This window comes from Macaca thibetana, chromosome 14 (genome assembly GCF_024542745.1).
Source record: "Macaca thibetana thibetana isolate TM-01 chromosome 14, ASM2454274v1, whole genome shotgun sequence".
Classification (NCBI taxonomy): Eukaryota; Metazoa; Chordata; class Mammalia; order Primates; family Cercopithecidae; genus Macaca; species Macaca thibetana.
Genome location: NC_065591.1, coordinates 15,410,103 through 15,430,632, shown reverse-complemented (window position 1 = coordinate 15,430,632; position 20,530 = coordinate 15,410,103). Strand labels below are relative to the sequence as shown.

Genomic DNA, 20,530 nt, shown 5'->3' with positions numbered 1-20,530 from the left:
CATAAATGTCTTCTTTTGAAGAGTGTCTGTTCATATCCTTTGCCCACTTTTTGATGGGGTTGTTTGATTTTTTCTTGTAAATTTGTTAAGTTCTTTGTAGATTCTGGATATTAGCCCTTTGTCAGATGGGTAGATTGCAAAAATTTTCTCCCATTCTGTAGGTTGCCTGTTCACTCTGATGGTAGTTTCTTTTGCTGTGCAGAAGCTCTTTAATTAGATCCCATTTCTCAGTTTTGGCTTTTGTTGCCATTGCTTTTGGTGTTTTAGACATGAAGTCCTTGGCCATGCCTATGTCCTGTATGGTATTGCCTAGGTTTTCACAGAACCAAAGACAAAAACCACATGATTATCTCAATAGATGCAGAAAAGGCCTTTGACAAAATTCAACAGCCTTTCATGCTAAAAACTCACAATAAATTAGGAATTGATGGGACATATCTCAAAATAATAAGAGCTATTTATGACAAACCCACAGCCGATATCATACTGAATGGGCAAAAACTGGAAGCATTCCCTTTGAAAACTGGCACAAGACAGGGATGCCCTCTCTCACCACTGCTATTCAACATAGTGTTGGAAGTTCTGGCCAGGGCCATCAGGCAAGAGAAAGAAATAAAGGGTATTCAATTAGGAAAAGAGGAAGTAAATTTGTCCCTGTTTACAGATGACATGATTGTATATTTAGAAAACCCCATCATCTCAGACCAAAAGCTGATAAGCAACTTCAGCAAAGTCTCAGGATACAAAATCAATGTGCAAAAATCACAAACATTCCTATATACCAATAACAGACAAACAGACAGCCAAATCATGAGTGAACTCCAGAATCCAATTTACACAGGATGTGGAGGATCTCTTCAAGGAGAATTACAAACCACTGCTCAATGAAATAAAAGAGGACACAAACAAATGGAAAAACATTCCATGCTCATGGATAGGAAGAATCAATATTGTGAAAACGGCCATACTGCCCAAGGTAATTTATAGATTTAATGCCATCCCTATCAAGCTACCAATGACTTTCTTCACAGAATTGGAAAAAACTACTTTAAAGTTCATCTGGAACCAAAAAAGAGCCTGCATTGCCAAGACAATCCTAAACCAAAAGAACAAAGCTGGAGACATCACGCTACCTGACTTCAAACTATACTACAAGGCTACAGTAACAAAACAGCATGGTACTGGAACCAAAACAGAGATATAGACCAATGGAACAGAACAGAGCCCTCAGAAATAATACCACACATCTGTAACCATCTGATCTTTGACAAACTTGACAGAAACAAGAAATGGGGAAAGGATTCCCTATTTAATAAATGGTGCTGGGAAAACTGGCTAGCCATAAGTAGAAAGCAGAAACTGGATACCTTCCTTACACTTTATACAAAAATTAATTCAAGGTGGATTAAAGACTTAAATGTTAGACCTAAAACCATACAAACCTTAGGAGATTCTGTATTTCTAACAGGCTACCAGGTGACACAGATACTGGTGGGCCAACGATCATGCGTGGAGTAGCATGATCTGAGATGGCTTCTGTGTGCTTCTTCTAATTCTATCCCTTTTCTCTCCATAAGAGGTAGACACTTTCTTAAATTTTGTGTCAGTTATTCCTTGTTTTATTTGAAATAGTTTATCTGTGAATACACTTTTAAACATTATAACTGTTTAGTTTTACCTATTTTAAAATTTTATACAAATGAAATAATAAGCATACATTTCTCTGTGACTTGCTTATTTTATTCAACCTTGTGTTTTACAGCCACATTCATTTGATACAGAGACCTGCAGTTCATTAATTTTTGCCACTTGTTAGTTTCCATTGTATGAATACCCTTTTTTTTTTGAGACTGAGTCTTGCACTGTTGCCTAGGCTGTAGTGCAGTGACACGATCTTGGCTCATTTCCACCCCTGCCTCCCGGGTTCCAGCAATTCTCCTGTCTCAGCACCCCTCTAGTAGCTGAGATTACAGGCGCCAACCACCATGCTCGGCTAATTTTTGTATTTTTAGTAGAGATGGGGTTTTGCCATGTTGGCCAGGCTGGTCTTGAACTCCTGACCTCAGGTGATCCACCGCCTTGGCCTCCCAAAGTGCTGGGATTACAGGCATGAGCCACTACACCCAGCCATGAATAGGTCCTATCTTATGCATGAATTTCTATTGTTGATGGACATTGGTTGTTTTCAGTTTTTTGCTATGACAAATTTCTGGTACATGTTTTACAGTGCAAATGTGCCAAAATTTCTCTAGATTATATGCCTACTAATAGAACTGCAGGATCATAGTGTATATATATCTTCAACATTTATTTTGATGCTAAATTGTTGTTGAAAGTGGTCAATCCAATTCACACCCTGTCCCCCATTCCACATCCACTAACACTGGGCTGATCAGATTTTTTTGGAGATTAGGTGGCTATAAAAGTGTATCTTGGTATGGAATCAACCTGGGTGTTCTACAACAGGTGAATGGATAAAGAAAATTGGTATGTATGCAATGGAATATTATTCAGCCATAAAAAAAGAATGAAACGCTGTTATTCCTGGCAATATAGATGGAACTGGAGGATATTATGTTAAGTGAAATAAGCCAGGCACAGAGAGTCAGGCACCATATGTTCTCACTCATACGTGGAAGCTAAAAAAAGCTGATCTCATAGGAGTAAAAAGTAGAACAGAGGATACTAGACGCTGGGATGCGTAGGGGGAAGGGAGGGATAGGGAGAGATTAAAGACTACAAAATTACAGCTAGATAGGAGGAATAAATTCTAGTGTCCTATACCACTGTAGGATGACTATAGTTAACAATAACATATAGTTTCAAATAGCTAGAGGGAGGATACTGAACATTCTCAACACAAAGAATTGATAAATGTTTGAGATGATGGATAAACTAATTACCCTGATCTGATCATTATACATTATGTGTATCAAAACATCACTATGTGCCCCATTAATAGGTATAATTGTTATTAATCAATTACAAAATTAAACAAAAACAAACCACATTGCTTACCAAAAACCAAGAAAGTGTATCTTGAGATTTTTAATTGTTGCTTCAAAAAATGAGATTTTCATGTTTATTAGCTAACCAGGTCCTTCATATCTTTACTAGCTGTGAGAACTCATATGAACTGCTTAACTTTTTTGCCATTATCAAAATTACTTAGTTTACTTTTAGATAGCACTTTGGCCAGTTTTGCTGGGGATAGGTTACTATTCCCATAGTTCCTTCCTATCTTCCCACTTCCCACATTAGGTAACATGATGACTCTGTTAATGCTGATTCTCCTCCTAACGCTCGTTTTAATGTAGATCACATGCAATGGTGAAAGAGGATCAGGGAAGAGGACACATTGTTCTTTTCTCACTTCTTGGTCTTTGCTATGCTTTTGCCTCTGCTAAGAACACTCTCCCGGCCTAAACTGTGAGCTCTGGGAGGAGGAAAACTGCACACTTGGTTCATAAATTTAGGACTAGATTGAGTCATATGGTTCAGTGCTTCTCAAACTTTCACTTGCATGCGAATGCAAATTATATGGGGATCATGTTAAAATGCAAATTCTTTTTTTTTTTTTTTTTTTAGGCAGAGTCTCACTGTCACCCAGACTGGAGTGCAGTGGTGAGATCTTGGCTCACTACATCCTCTGCCTCTCGGGTTCAAGCTATTCTCCTGCCTCAGACTTCTGAGTAGCTGAGATTATAGGCACCTGCCACCATGCCTGGATAATTTTTTTTTTTTTGCATTTTTAGTAGCGATGGGCTTTCATCATGTTGGACAGGCTGGTCTCGAACTCCTGACCTCTGGTGATCCGCCTGCCACGGCCTCCCAAAGCGCTGGCATAACAGGCGTGAGCACTGCGCCCAGCCAAAATGCAGATTCTTATTCAGCAGGTCAAGAGTGGGGCCCCAGATTCTACGTTTGAAAGTTCCCAGGTGATGACAGTGTTGCTAGTCCAAGGAAAACAAGCATGTGGATACCCATTCACTCATTTATTGAACAGATGTTTATTGAGTGCCTGCCATGTGCCAGGTGTTATTCTACACATAGAAGATACGGTGGAAGGGGCAGGATAATTTATCACTCTCAGATTGAAATCCTATAAGTATTTATTCAATATTTATATAGTTGAGGTGAATAGCAACTTATAGTCTACTAGTTAAAATTGTACAGTTGAGCCACATGATATGCACATTCAACTTTTGTATTTTTATGTGACTTTCATGTTTTCCAATGCGTTTTTGTTTTGTAGTTTCTTCTTTCTTCATGAGAAAATGTGTTTGTGCGTGTACCACTTCTTGGGTGATAGATTATGGGGTTAAACTTAGATAAAATCACTCTTAGTAGACACCACTATGTTGTACATTATTTAGTTTTAGAATTCAAGGAGGTAACTGTGACCCCCAGCTTCAGGCAGCCATCAAATGACTGGTCTCATCATTAGTTTTACTGCTTGTAGTGGCACCATGCAACTTGGGCATTGATTTAAAAAATGCTGAAAAGAGATAGGTCAGTCCAGGCAAGGAGTGTTTAAAAATGTCCACTCAAGGAAACAGTCTACCTCAGTTATGTAGAAACATGAGTTAACCAGTCAGTACCTTATTTCTGATTTTTTCCAGTGATGTTTTAGTACTTCTTACAGATGATGGTCTAATCAAATGTCCAGTTAGCCAGTGACACACAAAGCTATGTGTTTACTAAATCTCATTTCTTTTTCTTCCTCTGGGTGCAAAAAGGACTGCATTTCCCAGCCTCCTTTGCCATATATCAGCCATAAGACTGGTTTCAAGCCAATGGTACATGGGTCAAAATGATGTGAGCCAACTTCAGGCCAGATGCTTAAAAATGCTGTGTGACCTTGATCATTTCCTCCACCATTAAGATCTTGGAGGGCAAAGGGTGAGATGGCAGGACTGCAACAGGAGAGGGGCTCAGATATGGAGTCACCTGATGTGTCTCAAATTTAGCATAGGTGAAAAGCTTTGTGGTATGAAGTCACTGACATTGGGGTTTGTTTGTTACTATGGCATAAGCAATCTGCCTAATAGATGTTCTGACTGTCGAGCTAGGGCCTACCACATTGTGTTACACCTAATTGCCGTGTAAATATTTTCCCAGATGAATGAATTAGATTAATTTTTACTAAATCTCTTTACCATAAGATTCTAGTCCTGACTTCAACTGAATGTACTAAAAATTTAGTTTATAAGTTAAAAGTAGGTGGAGCATAGGAGGAACTTAGCAAAGATTTGCTGAATGAAAGAAGACAAAAATGAGAAATTTTCACACTCAGCCTCCTGGAAGGGATTTTTAAATTGTTCGTTTTTAGAATGTAGGTAGTAGGTAGGTAGGTAGTTAGGCAGACATGATCAGGGCAAGACAGGTTGCCCCTCCAGGAATGTCAGGCAACCATCAAGTGATGGTCGGGGGGTTGTTAAACTGTCTCTCTAAAGTAATAACTGGTTGCAGCCAATGCCAGGGAGAGAGAGTCTTCCAATAGACAGAAAACACCTGGGCCAGGAGCAGTGGTTCACACCTGTAGTCCCAACATTTTGCGAGGCCAAGGTGGGTGGATCATTTGAGGTCAGGAGTCTGAGATCAGTCTGGCCAACATGGCGAAACACATTGTCTACTGAAAATACAAAAATTAGCTAGGTGTGGTGGTGTGCACTTGTAATCCCAGCTACTCAGGAGGCTGAGGCAAGAGAAACGCTTGAACCCAGGAGGTGGAGGTTGCAGTGAGCCGAGATTGTGCCACTGCACTCCAGCCTGGGTGACAGAGTGAGACTCCATCTCAAAACAAAACAAAACAACCTAAACCCCCACCCCCCAAAAAACACCTGAAGCTAATGACCAATGGCTTCCCGGTAAGATCTCAGGAGTGGGGCGAGTGGGCTCATGCATGCGTGCTAAGAGGCAAAATGGTGAAGTTTAACTGCTGTGTGGTCTTCTTCTAGGAACACTTAACTGGCAAGGGACAAATGCCTCAAGTGAAGATGCCTACAACTTCAGTAAACACACTGCGCATGTGGCCCCTCCCAAGTGCTGGCAGGCCACTGCGCATGTGCACAACCCACCCCAAGGGAAGAATCAGAGGAGGAAAGAAGACCCAGAACCATGCCAGTGTATAAAACCCCAAGTCGAGAGTTGATCAAGGCACTTGGATCTCTCAAGTTGCCCACTTGGCCCTCTTTGAAGTTTACTTCCTTTCATTCCTGCTCCATAAGTTTTTCATAAAGTTTCACTCTTGCTCTAAAACTTACCTCAGTCTCTTCCTGTTCCTTAAACCTACATCTGCCCCTCAGCTGAATTCTTTCCCTCCAAGGAGGCAAGGATTGAATTTGCTACAGACCTGTATGGATTCACCACTAGTAACAAGAATAAGGTATCAAAATTAAACATGCTTATTAGGCTGGGCACCATGGCTTATGCCTGTAATCCCAGCACTTTGGGAGGCCGAGGTGGGTGGATCACTTGAGGCCAGGAATTCAAGACTAGCCTGGCCAACATGGTGAAACCCCATCTCTACTAAAAGTACAAAATTAGCCGGGTGTGGTGGCGTGCACCTGTAATCTCAGCTACTCGGGAGGCTGACGCAGGAGAATCACTTGAACCTAGGAGGCGGAGGCTGTAGTGAACTGAGATCACGCTGTTGCACTCCAGCCTGGGCAAAAAGAGCAAAACTCCATCTCAAAAACAAAACAAAACAAAACAAAACAAAAAACTCATTAAAAAAGTTTTGGAAAATGTTTGAGAAAAATAGAAAAACATTTTTCCTCCTCTAAAACTATAATTTACATTTTTGTGTGTTTTAGGCTTCTTGTTTCTGTTTGATTACTGCGATTGCACTCTAGATGTTCTGGCCTGCTGTTTTCCATGTTATTACATAGTCTTCACAAGCATAATTTGTAATGGTTGATGTTAAAATACATCTAGGAAATAAGTCATTTAATCCTTTTTCTCTTTTGAACATTTAGGTCATTACCAATTTTTCATTTTCACGTATGATGCTATGATAGACTTATGTGTATAGTAAGATTTTCTGTATTTAGAATAATTGCCTTGAAGCATATCTGAAAAACAAACTTTTTAATAATCCAAAAATCTCAGGCTGAAACCAACTCCATTCAGATTAGGACTTTGCATTGGTTTAAGAGTATGCTTTCTAATCCAGTGCTCAACCCTGAATTAGGTCTTCAAGTTCAGCTTCATCATTGGTGTGATTCTATAAAACACATATGCTCACCATATGACATGTACACTTAAAGATAGGCCGAGGCCGGGCACAGTGGCTCAAGCCTGTAATCCTGGCACTTTGGGAGGCTGAGACGGGCAGATCACGAAGTCAGGAGATCGAGACCATCCTGGCTAACACGGTGAAACCCCATCTCTACTAAAAAATACAAAAAAACTAGCCGGGCGAGGTGGCGGGTGCCTGTAGTCCCAGCTACTTGGGAGGCTGAGGCAGGAGAATGGCGTAAACCCGGGAGGCGGAGCTTGCAGTGAGCCGAGATCCGGCCACTGCACTCCAGTCTGGGTGACAGAGCCAGACTCCATCTCAAAAAAAAAAAAAAAAAAAAAAAAAAAAAAGATAGGCCGAATATAAATATTAAAAAAATCAGTTTCTCAAAGCACAGTATCTAATGTAATGATGTAACTGCCTAATCATCATACACATCCCCCTGCAACCAAACCCTTGAGAATTATGAGCCACATGCACACACACATCTGGCCAAGATACAGACATACAAAAAAAGATCACTCTGGATCCTGAGGTTATCATGGAACAGTTCAGCAAAATGTGGTTGCAATAAGAAATAAGGACACCTCTATCCTGGTTATCTCTCTTTTTAGAGCAGGAAAAAAGAACTAAGTCACTTGTTGCCCATTCCCAGTTCACTAAATCAGTGGCAAAACAGAAATGACTGTATTGCACCTTATCTGATGTTTCCTGGAAGTTACAATAAGCTGCCAGTAGAGACTGAACTGTGGTTGTGGTGTACTTGAACTATCTCTGGTTGTGATGTGAAATTCCTGATTTTAGATACTCATCCTCTCACTCATGGCATGACTTTAGGTAATTAATTAATTTTTTTCTGAGTCATGTATCTTTCATTTGTAAAATGGGATCATCGTAACAAAGGGTGCCTCACAATACGGTGGTGAGAATTTGATATGATAATGGGTAAAAAGCTGCCTTATAAACTGTAATGGTCTGTACAAGATATATTCGCTGTTTCTTGTTTACTTTTTCTATCTCCTCCAAAACCAGGGCTGCTCTTGGTTGGTTAGGTTAATTCACAGTGTGTTTTGGAAGATGTTACACCTTCCTCATTCCAACAAATCACTTTGCAGGGCTCAGCCGGGAAAGATGTTGACCTGAAGCTTCCTCTGCAGGGCGCCCTTCACCTCCTTGTTGCGGAGGCTATAGATGAAGGGATTGAGCATGGGAATTATGATGGTGTAGAAGACAGACACTACTTGGCCATTGGTATTGTTAGTAGATCCATGGGGCTGAACGTAGGTGAAAACCACGGTGCCATAGAAAATAGCAATGGCCAGAAAGTGGGAGGCACAAGTGGAGAGGGCCTTCTCCCTCCCTGCTACTGAGCGCATCCTCCCAATGGCCACCAAGACCAAGCAGTAGGAGGTGAGAATGATTGCAGCTGGCAGAAGGGTGACCAGAGCAGAAAAGACATAGAGGACCACTCTTGCTGTGGCTGTGTTGGCACAAGCTAGGTGGAGAAGGGGTGGTACGTCACAGTAGTAGTGTGTTAGCTGGTTGGGCCCACAGAAAGGCAGGGCAAAGACATTTCCAGTCTGGATAGCAGAGTTGGCTCCACCGAATGCATAGGAAGCAGCTACCAGCAGGAGACAGGTCCCGCTGGTCATGATGGAACCATAATGGAGGGGTTGGCAGATGGCCATGAAGCGATCATAGGCCATGGAGGCCAGCAGGAAGCTCTCAGCTGTCACATGCACTACAAAGAAGGCGAGCTGGACCACACAGCCCTCAAAAGAGATGGACTTGTCAGAGACCAGGAAGTTGACCAAGAGCTTAGGTGTGACCACAGAAGAGTAACAAATATCAAGAAAAGAGAGGACCCCGAGGAAGAAATACATTGGGCTTTGGAGATGGGAGTCTGTGAAGATGAGTGCCATCATTCCCAAGTTGCCCACCACTGTTATGGCATAGATGAGCAGGATGGCTCCGAAGAGAAGCTCCTGGAGGTCTGGATAATTGGAGAATCCCTGCAAGATGAACTTGGTGACTGGGGTGTGGTTACCACTGGCAAGGGCTAGTTCTCCAGGTGTCATCTGCAGAGTTTACAACTGGCAATCACTCAAACAGTATTACTTGAGCATATCTACTTCTGTGCAAGGCACAATGAGGAAGAACACTGTTTTAATCTGTTTTGTGTTGTTATTAAGGAATATCTGAAACTGGGTAATTTATAAAGAAGACAGATTTCTTTGTCTCCTGGTTCTGCAGGCTGTGCAAGCCTGGCACCAACATCTGTTCTGGTCAGGAACTCAGGAGGCTTTTACTCGTGATAGAAGGTGAAGGGGGAGCAGGCCTGTCACATGGCGAGAAAGGGAGCACAAGAGAGGGCAGGAGGTGCCAGCCTCCTTTAAACAACCAGCTCTTGCGTGAACTAACAGAGCAAGAATACACTCATTACCATGGAGAGGGCAGTACGACATTCACGAGGGATCTTCCCCCATGACCCAAATACCTCCCACCAGGCCTCACCTCCAACACTGGGGAGACGTGGAGGGGATAAACATCTAAACTATAGCATTCTTCCCCTGGCCCCCCAAATCTCATGTTCTTTTCCCCTTGCAAAACAGTCATGCCTTCCCTATAGTCCCCCAAAGTCTTAACTTGTACCAGCATCAGCTGAAAAGTCCAAAGTCTAAAGTCTCATCGGAGACTCCAGGCAAGTTCCTTCCACCTATGAGCCTGTAAAATAAAAAAATATGCTACTTACTTCTAAGATACATTAGTGGTACAGGCACTGGGTAAACATTTCATTACACGAGGGAGAAATTGGTCAAAAGAAAGGGGCAACAGGCCTCACACAAGTCCAAAACCCAGCAAGGCAGACATTAAATCTTAAAACTCCACAGTCATCCTTGACTCCATGTCCTGCATCCTGGGCACACTGGTGAAAGGGGTGGGCTCCCAAGGCCTTGGAAAGCTCTACCTCTGTGGCTTTGCTGGGTGTGGCCCACATGGCTGCTGTCATGGGTTAAAATGGCTTTTCCATGCTGGATTTGCAAGCTGCTAGTGGCTCATCCTGGGATCTGGAGGGCAGTGGCTCTGTTCCTGCAGCTCCACTGGGCAGTGCCCTGGTGGGGACTTTGTATGGGGGCTCCACCACCATCTTTCCCCTCAGTACTGCCCTAGTAAAGGCTCTCTGTGGGGGAACTGCCCTGCAGGAGGCATCTGCCTGGGCACCTAGGCTTTTCCATACATCCTTTGAAATCTAGATAGAAGCTTCCAAGCCTCTTTCACTCTTGCACTCTGCACACCTGCAGGCTTAACACCACATGGAAACCACCAAGGCTTATGGCTTGTGCTCTCTAGAATGGTGGCCTGAGCTGAACCTGGGGCCCTTTGAAACACAGCTGTAGCTGCAGCATCTGGGATTAGGGGAGCAGTGTCCTGAGGCTGAGCAGGGCAGCGTGGACTAGGGCCTTGCTCCTGAAACCATTCCCCCCACCCCTCCAGGCCTCTGGGCCTGCGATAGAAGATGCTGCCTCAGAGATTTCTGAAATGGCTTAGAAGCCATTTTCCCATTGCCTTGGATATGAGCACCTGCCTCCCTTGTACTCATGCAAATCTCTCTAGCAAATGGTTGCTCCACAGCCCTCTTGGATTCTCCTGAAAATGCTTTTTTCTTCTCTGCCACATGGCCAGGTTGTGATTCTCCAAATTGGTACACTGTGCTAACCTTTCAGTAAGTTTCAGATTTAAGTCATTCCTTTGCCCCTGTACGTGATCATAGGTTTTTAGAAGCAGTCACTCCACATCTTGAATGCTTTGCTACTTAGAAATTTTTTCCACCTGATACCCTAAGTCATCGTCATTTTTCTTTTTCTTTGAGACAGGGTCTCACTCTGTTACTCAGGCTGGATTGCAGTGGCACTGATCATGGCTCACTGCAGCCTCGACCTCCTAGGCTCAAGAGATCCTCCCACCTCAGCCTCCTAAGTTGTTGGGACTATAGGCATGTGCCACCTTGCCTGGCTAAGTTTTAAATTTTCTCTAGAGACAGGGTCTCACTATGTTACCCAGGCTATTCTCAAACTCTTGGGCTCAAGCAATCCTCCTGCCTTGGCCTCCCAAAGTGCTGGGATTACAGATGTGAGCCACTGCACCCAGTTCCCTAGGTCATCATTCTTAAATTCAACCTTCCACAAATCTCTAGGGCATGAACACAAGGCAGCCAAGCTCTTTGCAAAGGCATAACAAGGGTGACCTTTACTGCGGTTTCCAATAAATTTCTCATTTCCCTTTGAGACCTCGTCAGTCTGGCCTTTACTGTCCATATTTCTATTAGCATTTTGATCACAACCATTAACCAGTCTCTAAGAAGTTCCAAACTCTCCCTCATCTTCCTGTCTTCTTCTGAGCCCTGCCAACTCTTCTAGCCTCTGCTCATTACCCAGTTCCAAAGCCACTTCCATATTTTCAGGTATCTTGTTATAGCAGCACTCTACTTCTCAGTACCAATTTTCTGTGAGTCTATTTTGTGTTGCTATAAAGGAATATCTGAGACTAGGTAATTTATAAACAAAAGTGGTTTATTTGGCTCACGATTCTGTAGGTTGAAAAGCATAGCCCCGGCATCTGTTCCGGTCAGGACTTCAGGAAGCTTGTACTCATGGAGGAAGGGGAAGGGGGAGCAGGTGTGTTACACAGCAAGAAAGCGAGCAAGAGAGAATGGGGAGAGGTGCCAGGCTCCTTTAAACAACCAGCTCTTGTATGAACTAACAGAGCAGGAACTCACTCATTAACCGTGGGGATGGCACCAGGACATTCGTGAGGGATCCGCCCCTATGACCCAAACACCTGCCACTAGCCTCCACTTCCAACACCGGGCACCACATTTCAACATGAGATTTGGTGGGGACAAACATCCAAACTATATCAAACACTAAGTTAAGTATAAGGCTCCTTCTACAAGAAGCCAAAAAAGGGATTTTATAGGCGTTCTAAAGTTAGTTGCTTTTTCTTTTTTTTCACATCTCAGTTATTTATTAATCAGTGTAATGTCCAACGCAGTACACCAACATGATTTCATGTTTGTGGAGGAGAACTATTTCCCGGTTAAAAGGAAAAGTGTGTGGATGGCATCTAGAAGATCCTAATTCTAAGCAGCTTTACAGTGAAGCATTTCATTTAGAAATCTGGGCCTTCTTTCTCGGTTTGCTGTAATCCACATTCACTGAGTAGGACTTGTATTGATCATTGGGACTCAGTTTGTTCCGGGGTTCTGGGTTATTCTTTCTGGCCCAACTAACATCTAGACTGAAAACGCCAGACACAAGGCATACCATGCTGCTCCAGTATTCCCAGCTCCAGTAAATACGAAGCAGGATATCAAACTCAGGTGCTTCTTGGTCTGACTGAGGGTCTGGTGGGGCATGTCTGCAGCAGAAGCCTCTGATTCGAAGGGAGAGAACAAGCCTAGCTAACAGCCTCCAGACTAAGCAGCATCTCTATTTATTTTTTCAATACTTAGTTATCAAATTATATCTTCGTGTGGTATTCTGGAAGTTTGTATATGCTGGTGAGATGCCTTCTCATAAGATTCAGCATGCGTTAGAAGCATGTATTTCTCGGCTGGGTGTGGTGGCTCATGCCTGTAATCCCAGCACTTTGAGAGGCCAAGGCTGATGGACAGCTTGAGGTCAGGAGTTGGAGATCAGCCAGGCCAACATAGTGAAACCCTGTTTCTACAAAAAATACAAAAATTAGCTGGGCATGGTGGTGTGCGCCTATAATCCCAGCTACTCAGGAGGCTGAGGCAGGAGAATCACTTGAACCCGGGAGGTGAAGTTTGTAGTGAGCTGAGATCAAGCCACTGCTCTCCAGCCTGGGTGACAGAGCAAGACTCCATCTCAAAAAAGAAAAAAAGAAAGAAAAAAAAAGCATGCATTTCTTTTCAAAAGTGGGAGAAGGGCAATCGTGAAGGGGGAGTTGAGAGAGTCCAGCATTCTCATCACAGGGGTGTTCTCAAGCCTGTCAGTTTTAGGAAAGCATAGATATGGACATCGAGGTTCTGGAAACTGGTGCCCTTGAGATGGTCTTGCTTGTGAACCCTTTGAAGAGTCTTCACTTACCCTCAGGGCTACCAACCCTCGTTTGAAGACTGTGGCCTTAGAAGAACTAGCCAGCTACTGAAACCTCCAGGACCTTGCCTCCGCCCTTGCTGCCTCTCCTCCCTCTCTCCCAGAGATGGGCTTGTGATTATGTGACCGTAGGAGAATTCAGGAAACATTCCAGGCCCTTCACAGAATGGCCTTCTATTTACTGGAAAGGTCAGAATATGTGATCTCGAAAGTCAGGGTCCTGGTGGTGTGACAGAATCCTATCCATGATTCAGGTTTGACGTTCAACCTAGCACAGTCAGCCTCCTGGCCTGTGCCCCAGTTTCTCCACCCAGATGCCCCGTGAATCATTTACACTTATTCTTTTCTACCTTTCTTAGGGGTTTCCTTCTGTTCAAATCTAAATGTCCATGAGTCTCTGATCTACAATGAATATTACTGCTTTCATTTTTCTCTGATAGGATGACAGCCCAGTTCCTTAGACACACACATTCACAAAGTCATACTCAGCATTATTATTATTTAAAAAAAATTTTTTTTGAGACAGTCTCACTCTGTCACCCAGACTAGAGTGCAGTGGCATGATCTTGGCTCACTGCAACCTCTGCCTCCCGGGTTCAAGCAATTCTTCCGCCTCAGCCTCCTGAGTAGCTGGAATTACGGGCACCCGCCACTATGCCTGGCTAATTTTTGTATTTGTAGTAGAGACAGGGTTTCACCATGTTGGTCAGTCTGGTCTTGAATTCCTGATATCCAGTGATCCTCCCACCTTGGCATCCCAAAGTGCTGGTATAACAGGCGTGAGCCACCACACCCAGCCATATATTTTTAGGCTGAGTTCCTGGAATCCAGCAAATAAAGTTTCTTGTTTACTTTCCCAATCCCTCTCTTCCACCGTCTTCCCATGGCCCAGGACTGCATTCCCTCCTAATCCTCCACTGCTCCCATCTCAACTCCCAGATGGCCATTTGATTCCTTCAGAGGCACACCTATCAATAATTCTCAATTGTTGTGACCTTGGCAACAGCCTTCCAGGTGTACTTTGAGGTTCTCAAGTGTAGAGTATTTCCAGGTTTCCTCTATCATCCCTCCAGGTCTCCTCTATCATCCCTCCAGGTCTCCTCTATCATCCCTCCAGGTCTCCTCTATCATCCCTCCAGGTTTCCTCTATCATCCCTCCACGTTTCCTCTATCATCCCTCCACGTTTCCTCTATCATCCCTCCACGTTTCCTCTATCATCCCTCCACGTTTCCTCTATCATCTCTCCAGGTTTCCTCTATCATCTCTCCAGGTTTCCTCTATCATCCCTCCACGTTTCCTCTATCATCCCTCCAGGTCTCCTCTATCATCCCTCCAGGTCTCCTCTATCATCCCTCCAGGTCTCCTCTATCATCCCTCCACGTGTCCTCTATCATCCCTCCACGTGTCCTCTATCATCCCTCCACGTTTCCTCTATCATCCCTCCACGTTTCCTCTATCATCTCTCCAGGTTTCCTCTATCATCCCTCCAGGTTTCCTCTATTATCCCTCCAGGTCTCCTCGATCAACCCTCCCAGCTTCCTCTATAATCCTGCAACGCCATCCCTCAATCCCTCCAGTAAGACTTCCCTTTCCCCAGTGAATCCTCGTTTTGTGTGCTGTTGTCATCTGGCAGTGGGTTTTTACTCACACACGTGTTTAGAATTGTGTAGCAGGGTCTGTCCATGTTTCGAAGTCTGTCTTCCCTCCTGCATGGTGTTGTTTTGCTTCCCTATCATATGATAACCTCTGAGAGCAGAGGCTGTTTTAAGCTATATCACAAGCTGTCAGTGACGATTTGAACAACGACTATAATCTGAAAATATTTGAAAAATTGCAATTGTTCAAAAGCGTTTAAACAATTATGGTTGTTCAAAGGGTTTAAACCATCATAGTTGTTCAAAGTAAACAACGGCATGAGACACAGCTGTGACCATTTAAGATCTTAAAATTTTGTTAGGAGACACTTGCTCCCACGAAAACGAGTGAAGTTGGGTGGAGCGCACTCTGCAGCACGAACCCATTGAGGGAAGGGTGATTGCAGCTTGGGGTGCTCTGGGGCGGCTTCAGGACCAGGAGGCATGGGGCTGAACCTTGAGGAATGAGAAAGGTGTTGCTAGGGGGAGGAGACGGGGAAGTGCGATAACCTGGAACTGGGAATTAACCTCAGTAAACATTTACCAGGCAAAGGGTGCATTGGAAGGGGTCAGGAAACTTGGCAGAGTTACTTAACCTCTTTGAACCTCAGTTTCTGTGAGGATTGGAAGACAATGTGTGTCAACGTGGTACTCAACACACTTCTGGAAACAGGGTAGGTACTTGATATATACTAACTTTCACCAAGTGAGATTATGCGTACCTGATGAATGGGGAGCTGGAAAACATTGCTCAAGACCCTTGAATACCATGGGATCTCAGGAAATGCCTCAAGGCTGACAGAGTAAGGGATGGGGTGGGTGTGGATTTTGGGGGAAGGGAAGAGGAAGAGAACAGGCAACCTCAGCCTTCTGAATCAGCTCTGGTGAAACTCAGTAAAATTTGCGATAGAAAAATACCAACCTTAGCAGATGGTGCTCCTCAGCCCGATATACCTCAGGAGGGGGGGAACTCAAGATCCTCTCAGGCCAGCCACGTGGGGGGTAGTACTGGGACTCCCTTCCACTCCAGCCTGTATCTTCAGTTTCTCCTCTCTAAAGCTGTTCCTGGGGTAGCCACACATTCAGACTCGATAAGACACACAGCTCAGGCAAACAGAACGTGGCATTCGGGACTGAAGCTACGGATGTATCTTGGTCTTGCCCAGAGCTTATAAAGCTGGCTCCATCTCCTCTTGATCCCTGGTGGCCCTGGAGGCTTAGAGCTCTGGGAGGTCCTTGAAACACACCACCTCCCTACCTGGGAGGTTCAGGCCTCGGGGAAGAAGAGATTATCCCTCCCTCTAGATTTTGGGCATTTGTTTTGGTCTTGAGGCACAGGGGGGTTAGGGGGGGTTAGGATCTCCTTGAGGAGATGGAGTTTGCCATTCTATTTTTTTATTTTTTTAGACGGGATCTCCCTATGTTGCCCCCCAGGCTGGTTTCAAACTCCTGGGCTGAAGCTATTCCCCTGCCTCATTCTCCCGAAGTGCTGGGATTACAGGCTTGAGTCGTGATGCCCGGCCATTGTCATTCCATTCTTGGCAGTAGAAAGGCTCAGCATGAGCAGGTAGGAGACTTCTACCTCCTCCTTGGATTCTGAAGTCTGAACGAGGGAAAGTCATCTTGTCCCTTGGGAGCTTACAGGAACCTGGAGGACAGTTGATGCAGTTTTTGACTAAATGACCCAAGGGGCCTTTGCTGAACATCGAGCATCTGTTGTGGGCCTCAATACTGATCAAACAAATTGGGGACACTGAGTTCAGAGGTTGGTGAAGAGCTGGGCGTGGTCTAGGGTTAGGGCCAGGGTTAGAGGTAAGTCCCTTTTCGTGTCATAAACTTTCATTACTGTTGCCCAAGTCTGGTCCCGGCAGTAACGGAGCACTGAGGACAGCTGGAAGCACACTAGGGCAGGCACTCTGGGGCCCTGCCAGGAAGCTCTCTGGGAATCCTGGAGAGCTTCTGGGGACTCATTGGAGGAGGCACTAGGGGCCTTGTTAGTGGAATGGGTAGTTTATTTATATTAGCAATTAAAAAATATGATATTTTAAAAAAATGCTGCGGGCATGGTGGCTCACACCTGTATTCCCAGCACTTTGAGATGCCGAGGTGGGCAGATCACCTGAGGTTGGGAGTTCAAGACCAGCCTGACCAACATGGAGAAACCCCGTCTCTAGTGAAAATACAAAATTAGCTGGGTGTGGTGGCGCATGCCTGTAATCCCAGCTACTCGGGAGGCTGAGGCAGGAGAATCATTTGAACACAGGAGGCAGAGGTTGTGGTGATCTGAGATCGTGCCATTGCACTCCAGCCTGGGCAACAAAAGCGAAACTCCGTGTCCAAAAAGAAAAAAAAAAAATTGCAATCCAAGGAAAAAACAAGACAAAAAAAAATGATATTTCCAGAAATGAAGCTGACTTCTAAGCACAGGAAATGCTGATGGGCATAAGGAGGAGCCAAGGGATTTGTTACCAGGAGCGAACACACACTGATCATCTTCCAGTTGTCGCTTCTCTCCTCCTTTTCTCCCTCTGACTGAGCTTTGTGGCGGGAGGATGGGTTCCTCCCTACCCCTGTGTCAGCTGACTCTGCTGTCCTGAGACTGCGTCTCGAGAAGCTCAGCTGAGGCTACTGGAGTGCGGGTGGTTATGGTTCTGTGAATCATGGATTGTTCCAGCTAAAGAGAATTACAGAGCATCCAGTCCAGCAGGCTCAGCTGAGATGTGACGGTACAGCAGTGCCTGAGGCAGGACTAGAGTCCGGAATATGGGAAGACCAAGAACACGCTTGGTGCACCAGCAAAGTAGAGGCATTAAAAAAAAAAAAAAAAAAGACTTATTTGGACATTTTTAAAAAAGCACCAGGAAATGGCAGAACGTTGGAATTTGCTTTAAAATAACCTGACTGGAAAGAGTGGAAAGATAAAGAACTGGTTATAAAATGACAAATGTTGAGGCTGAGTGATAGGTACATGGAAGTCAGTTTATTATACTACCTGCTTTGGTATATATTTGAACCTTTAATGCTAATTTTTAAAAACATTGAAGCATCATAGAAAAATCAAAACTTTGTTGCAATTCCTTATACTTAATTTTTTTTTCAGTTTGGAACTGGGTTAAAGAAAATTCGTAAGTGAGGCTGGGCTCACTGGCTCATGCCTGAAATCCCAGCACTTTGGGAGGCCAAGGCGGGCGGATCACTGGAGGCCAGGAGTTCGAGACCAGCCTGACCAACATGGCGAACCACCATCTCTACTAAAAATCCAAAAAAATTAACCGGGCTTGGTGGCGCACACCTGTAGACCCAGTTACTTGAGAGTCTGAGGTGAGAGAATCTCTTGAACCCAGGAGGTGGAGGTTGCAGTGAGCTGAGATTATGCCACTGCACTCTAGTCTGGGTGACACAGGGAAACTCTTAAAAAAAAAAAAAAAAAAGAAAAAAGAAAATTCATAAGTGGAGTGGTATGCACATAATTTTTCAGGGCTGCTGGAATTATAGATGTGAGCTACCATGCCCAGCTCAGTACTCATCTTAACAGGAAGTAAAGCTGGTGTTCAAAGAGAAGTGACTTACCCAGGGTCATGCAACTAATTAGTTCTAGACTCAAAATTGTAACCTGTGTCTCCTGGATCCAGTCTACAAATCTTCACATATTCCCATCATCCTCTCAAACAATGCCTAGTCAATAATTTGGCATAAATGAATGCACAGAGCTTTCTATCTTGCCCTAACAAGAGGCTTCAGTACTTTGCTACTTTGATTTTATATATATGTATATATATGTGTATATATATATATACAGATTTAATAGGTCCACCAAGGGTTATTCAGGAGAATATACTTGATTTGACTCACTGTTTCCTATTGATTAAACGCCTCAAATTTAGTGAAATTACATGTTAACTTACACATTTTTGTTCAGTAGAGATGCAAATAATTTGTCTTATAGAAAAGACAGCCCCGAAGTTTACAGTTGATTGCCATATAGGACAAGAACCACTGGAATATCCAATCCAACATCTTACTGTTTTAATTTATTTTGAAAATTATGCTTTTCTACACTGAAGGATACAAGCCAAATTTGTGATAATGGTTGTCTCTCTAGCAAGGGAGAGGCATAGGACTCAGGTAGGATACATAGGGATTTCAATGACCTGTAATGTGTTATCTATCTGATTAAATATTTATGTAGGGCCAGGCACGGTGGCTCAGCCTGTTATCCCAGCATTTTGAGAGGCTGAGTCAGGTGGATCACCTGAGGTCAGGAGTTCAAGACCAGCCTGGCCAACATGGTGAAACCCCATCTCTACTAAAAATACAAAAATTAGCTGGGTGTGGTGGCGCCTGCCTGTAATCCCAGCTACTCAGGAGGCTGAGGCATGAGAATAGCTTGCACCCAGGAGGAGGAGGTTGCAGTGAGCTGAGATAGCGCCACTGCACTCTGGGCGACAGAGTGAGACTCCATGTCAAAAAAAAAAAAAGAAAAAAAAAAGCGTGTGGCACCTGTGTTCCTCCTGCTTCAGCACCTCTCTCCCTCCTGCTTCCCCTTCACCTTCTGCCATGATTGAAAGTTTCCTGAGGCCTTCTCAGCCATGCTACCTGTACAGCCTTCCGAACTGTAAGTAAATTAAACCTCTTTTCTTGATACGTTACCTGGTCTTATGTATTTCTTCATAGAAGTGCGAGAACAGACAAATACATACAAGATACCTAAAACAGGCAAATTCATAGATACAGAAAGTAGACTAGGGGCTGGGGGAAGAAGGGAGGGAATGGAAAATTGTTTAATAGGTACAGAGTTTCTGTTTGAGATGATGAAAGATTCTGAAAAGGGACAGTGTTGATGCTTGCACAATATTGTGAATGCACTTAAATTGTTATGTACAATCTATATTGTATACAATATACTTAAGTTGTAAATTGTATATTTGAATGGTTAAAATGATAAACTTTATGTTGAAAAAGAGAGGGGATGTAATGGTTCCTGACTTCCAGGCTTGCTGTAAGAGTTAAATGATAGACTACTTGTGAGAGAACCTCTAGGAACACATTGCAGATACTCAGTAAATTGTAGCTGCTGCTAGTTTCTTCCTCCTCTTCTCCCTCATTTCCTTAGAGAAAGTCGAAAGAGCATGGCTTTTCTTTTGATCTGTGTCAATTTCTGAGTTCAGGGTCTGAGCATATGATTGTGTGGCTAACTTCCCACTCTCCACATGGGGACTACTACCCCGCCTAATGTCATTTTTTTTTTTTTTTTTTTTTTTGAGACAGAGTCTCGCTCTGTTGCCCAGGCTGGAGTGCAGTGGCGTGATCTCGGCTCATTGCAACCTCCGCCTCCTGGATTCAAGTGATTCTCCTGCCTCAGCCTCCTGAGTAGCTGGGATTACAGGCATGCGCTACCACGCCTGGCTAATTTTTGTATTTTTAGTAGAGATGGGGTTTCACCATGTTGGCCAGGCTGGCTTGAACTCCTGACCTCAGGTGATCCGCCCACCTCGGCCTCCCAAAGTGCTGGGCTTACAGGTGTGAGCCA

General features: G+C 44.1%; 3 protein-coding genes and 1 long non-coding RNA gene across 4 annotated transcripts in view; 1 reads left to right on the top strand and 3 right to left on the bottom strand.

Annotated features, from left to right (window-relative positions):
* Positions 1-20,530, bottom strand: part of MED19 (mediator complex subunit 19) — a 751,866-nt gene that overhangs the window by 157,585 nt on the left and 573,751 nt on the right. The window lies entirely within an intron of this gene.
* UBE2L6 (ubiquitin conjugating enzyme E2 L6) overlaps positions 1-20,530 on the bottom strand; it is a 622,645-nt gene that overhangs the window by 320,884 nt on the left and 281,231 nt on the right. The gene's annotated exons all lie outside the window — the stretch shown is intronic.
* LOC126936125 (olfactory receptor 5B21-like) lies at positions 8,362-9,321 on the bottom strand. The gene has a single exon (XM_050758574.1). It carries the CDS (start codon positions 9,319-9,321, stop codon positions 8,362-8,364), a length of 960 nt encoding a protein of 319 aa, XP_050614531.1.
* Positions 14,369-14,933, top strand: LOC126936195 (uncharacterized). The gene is made up of 3 exons (XR_007719391.1): positions 14,369-14,504; positions 14,681-14,724; positions 14,902-14,933. It is a non-coding gene; the product is annotated as an uncharacterized LOC126936195 (long non-coding RNA).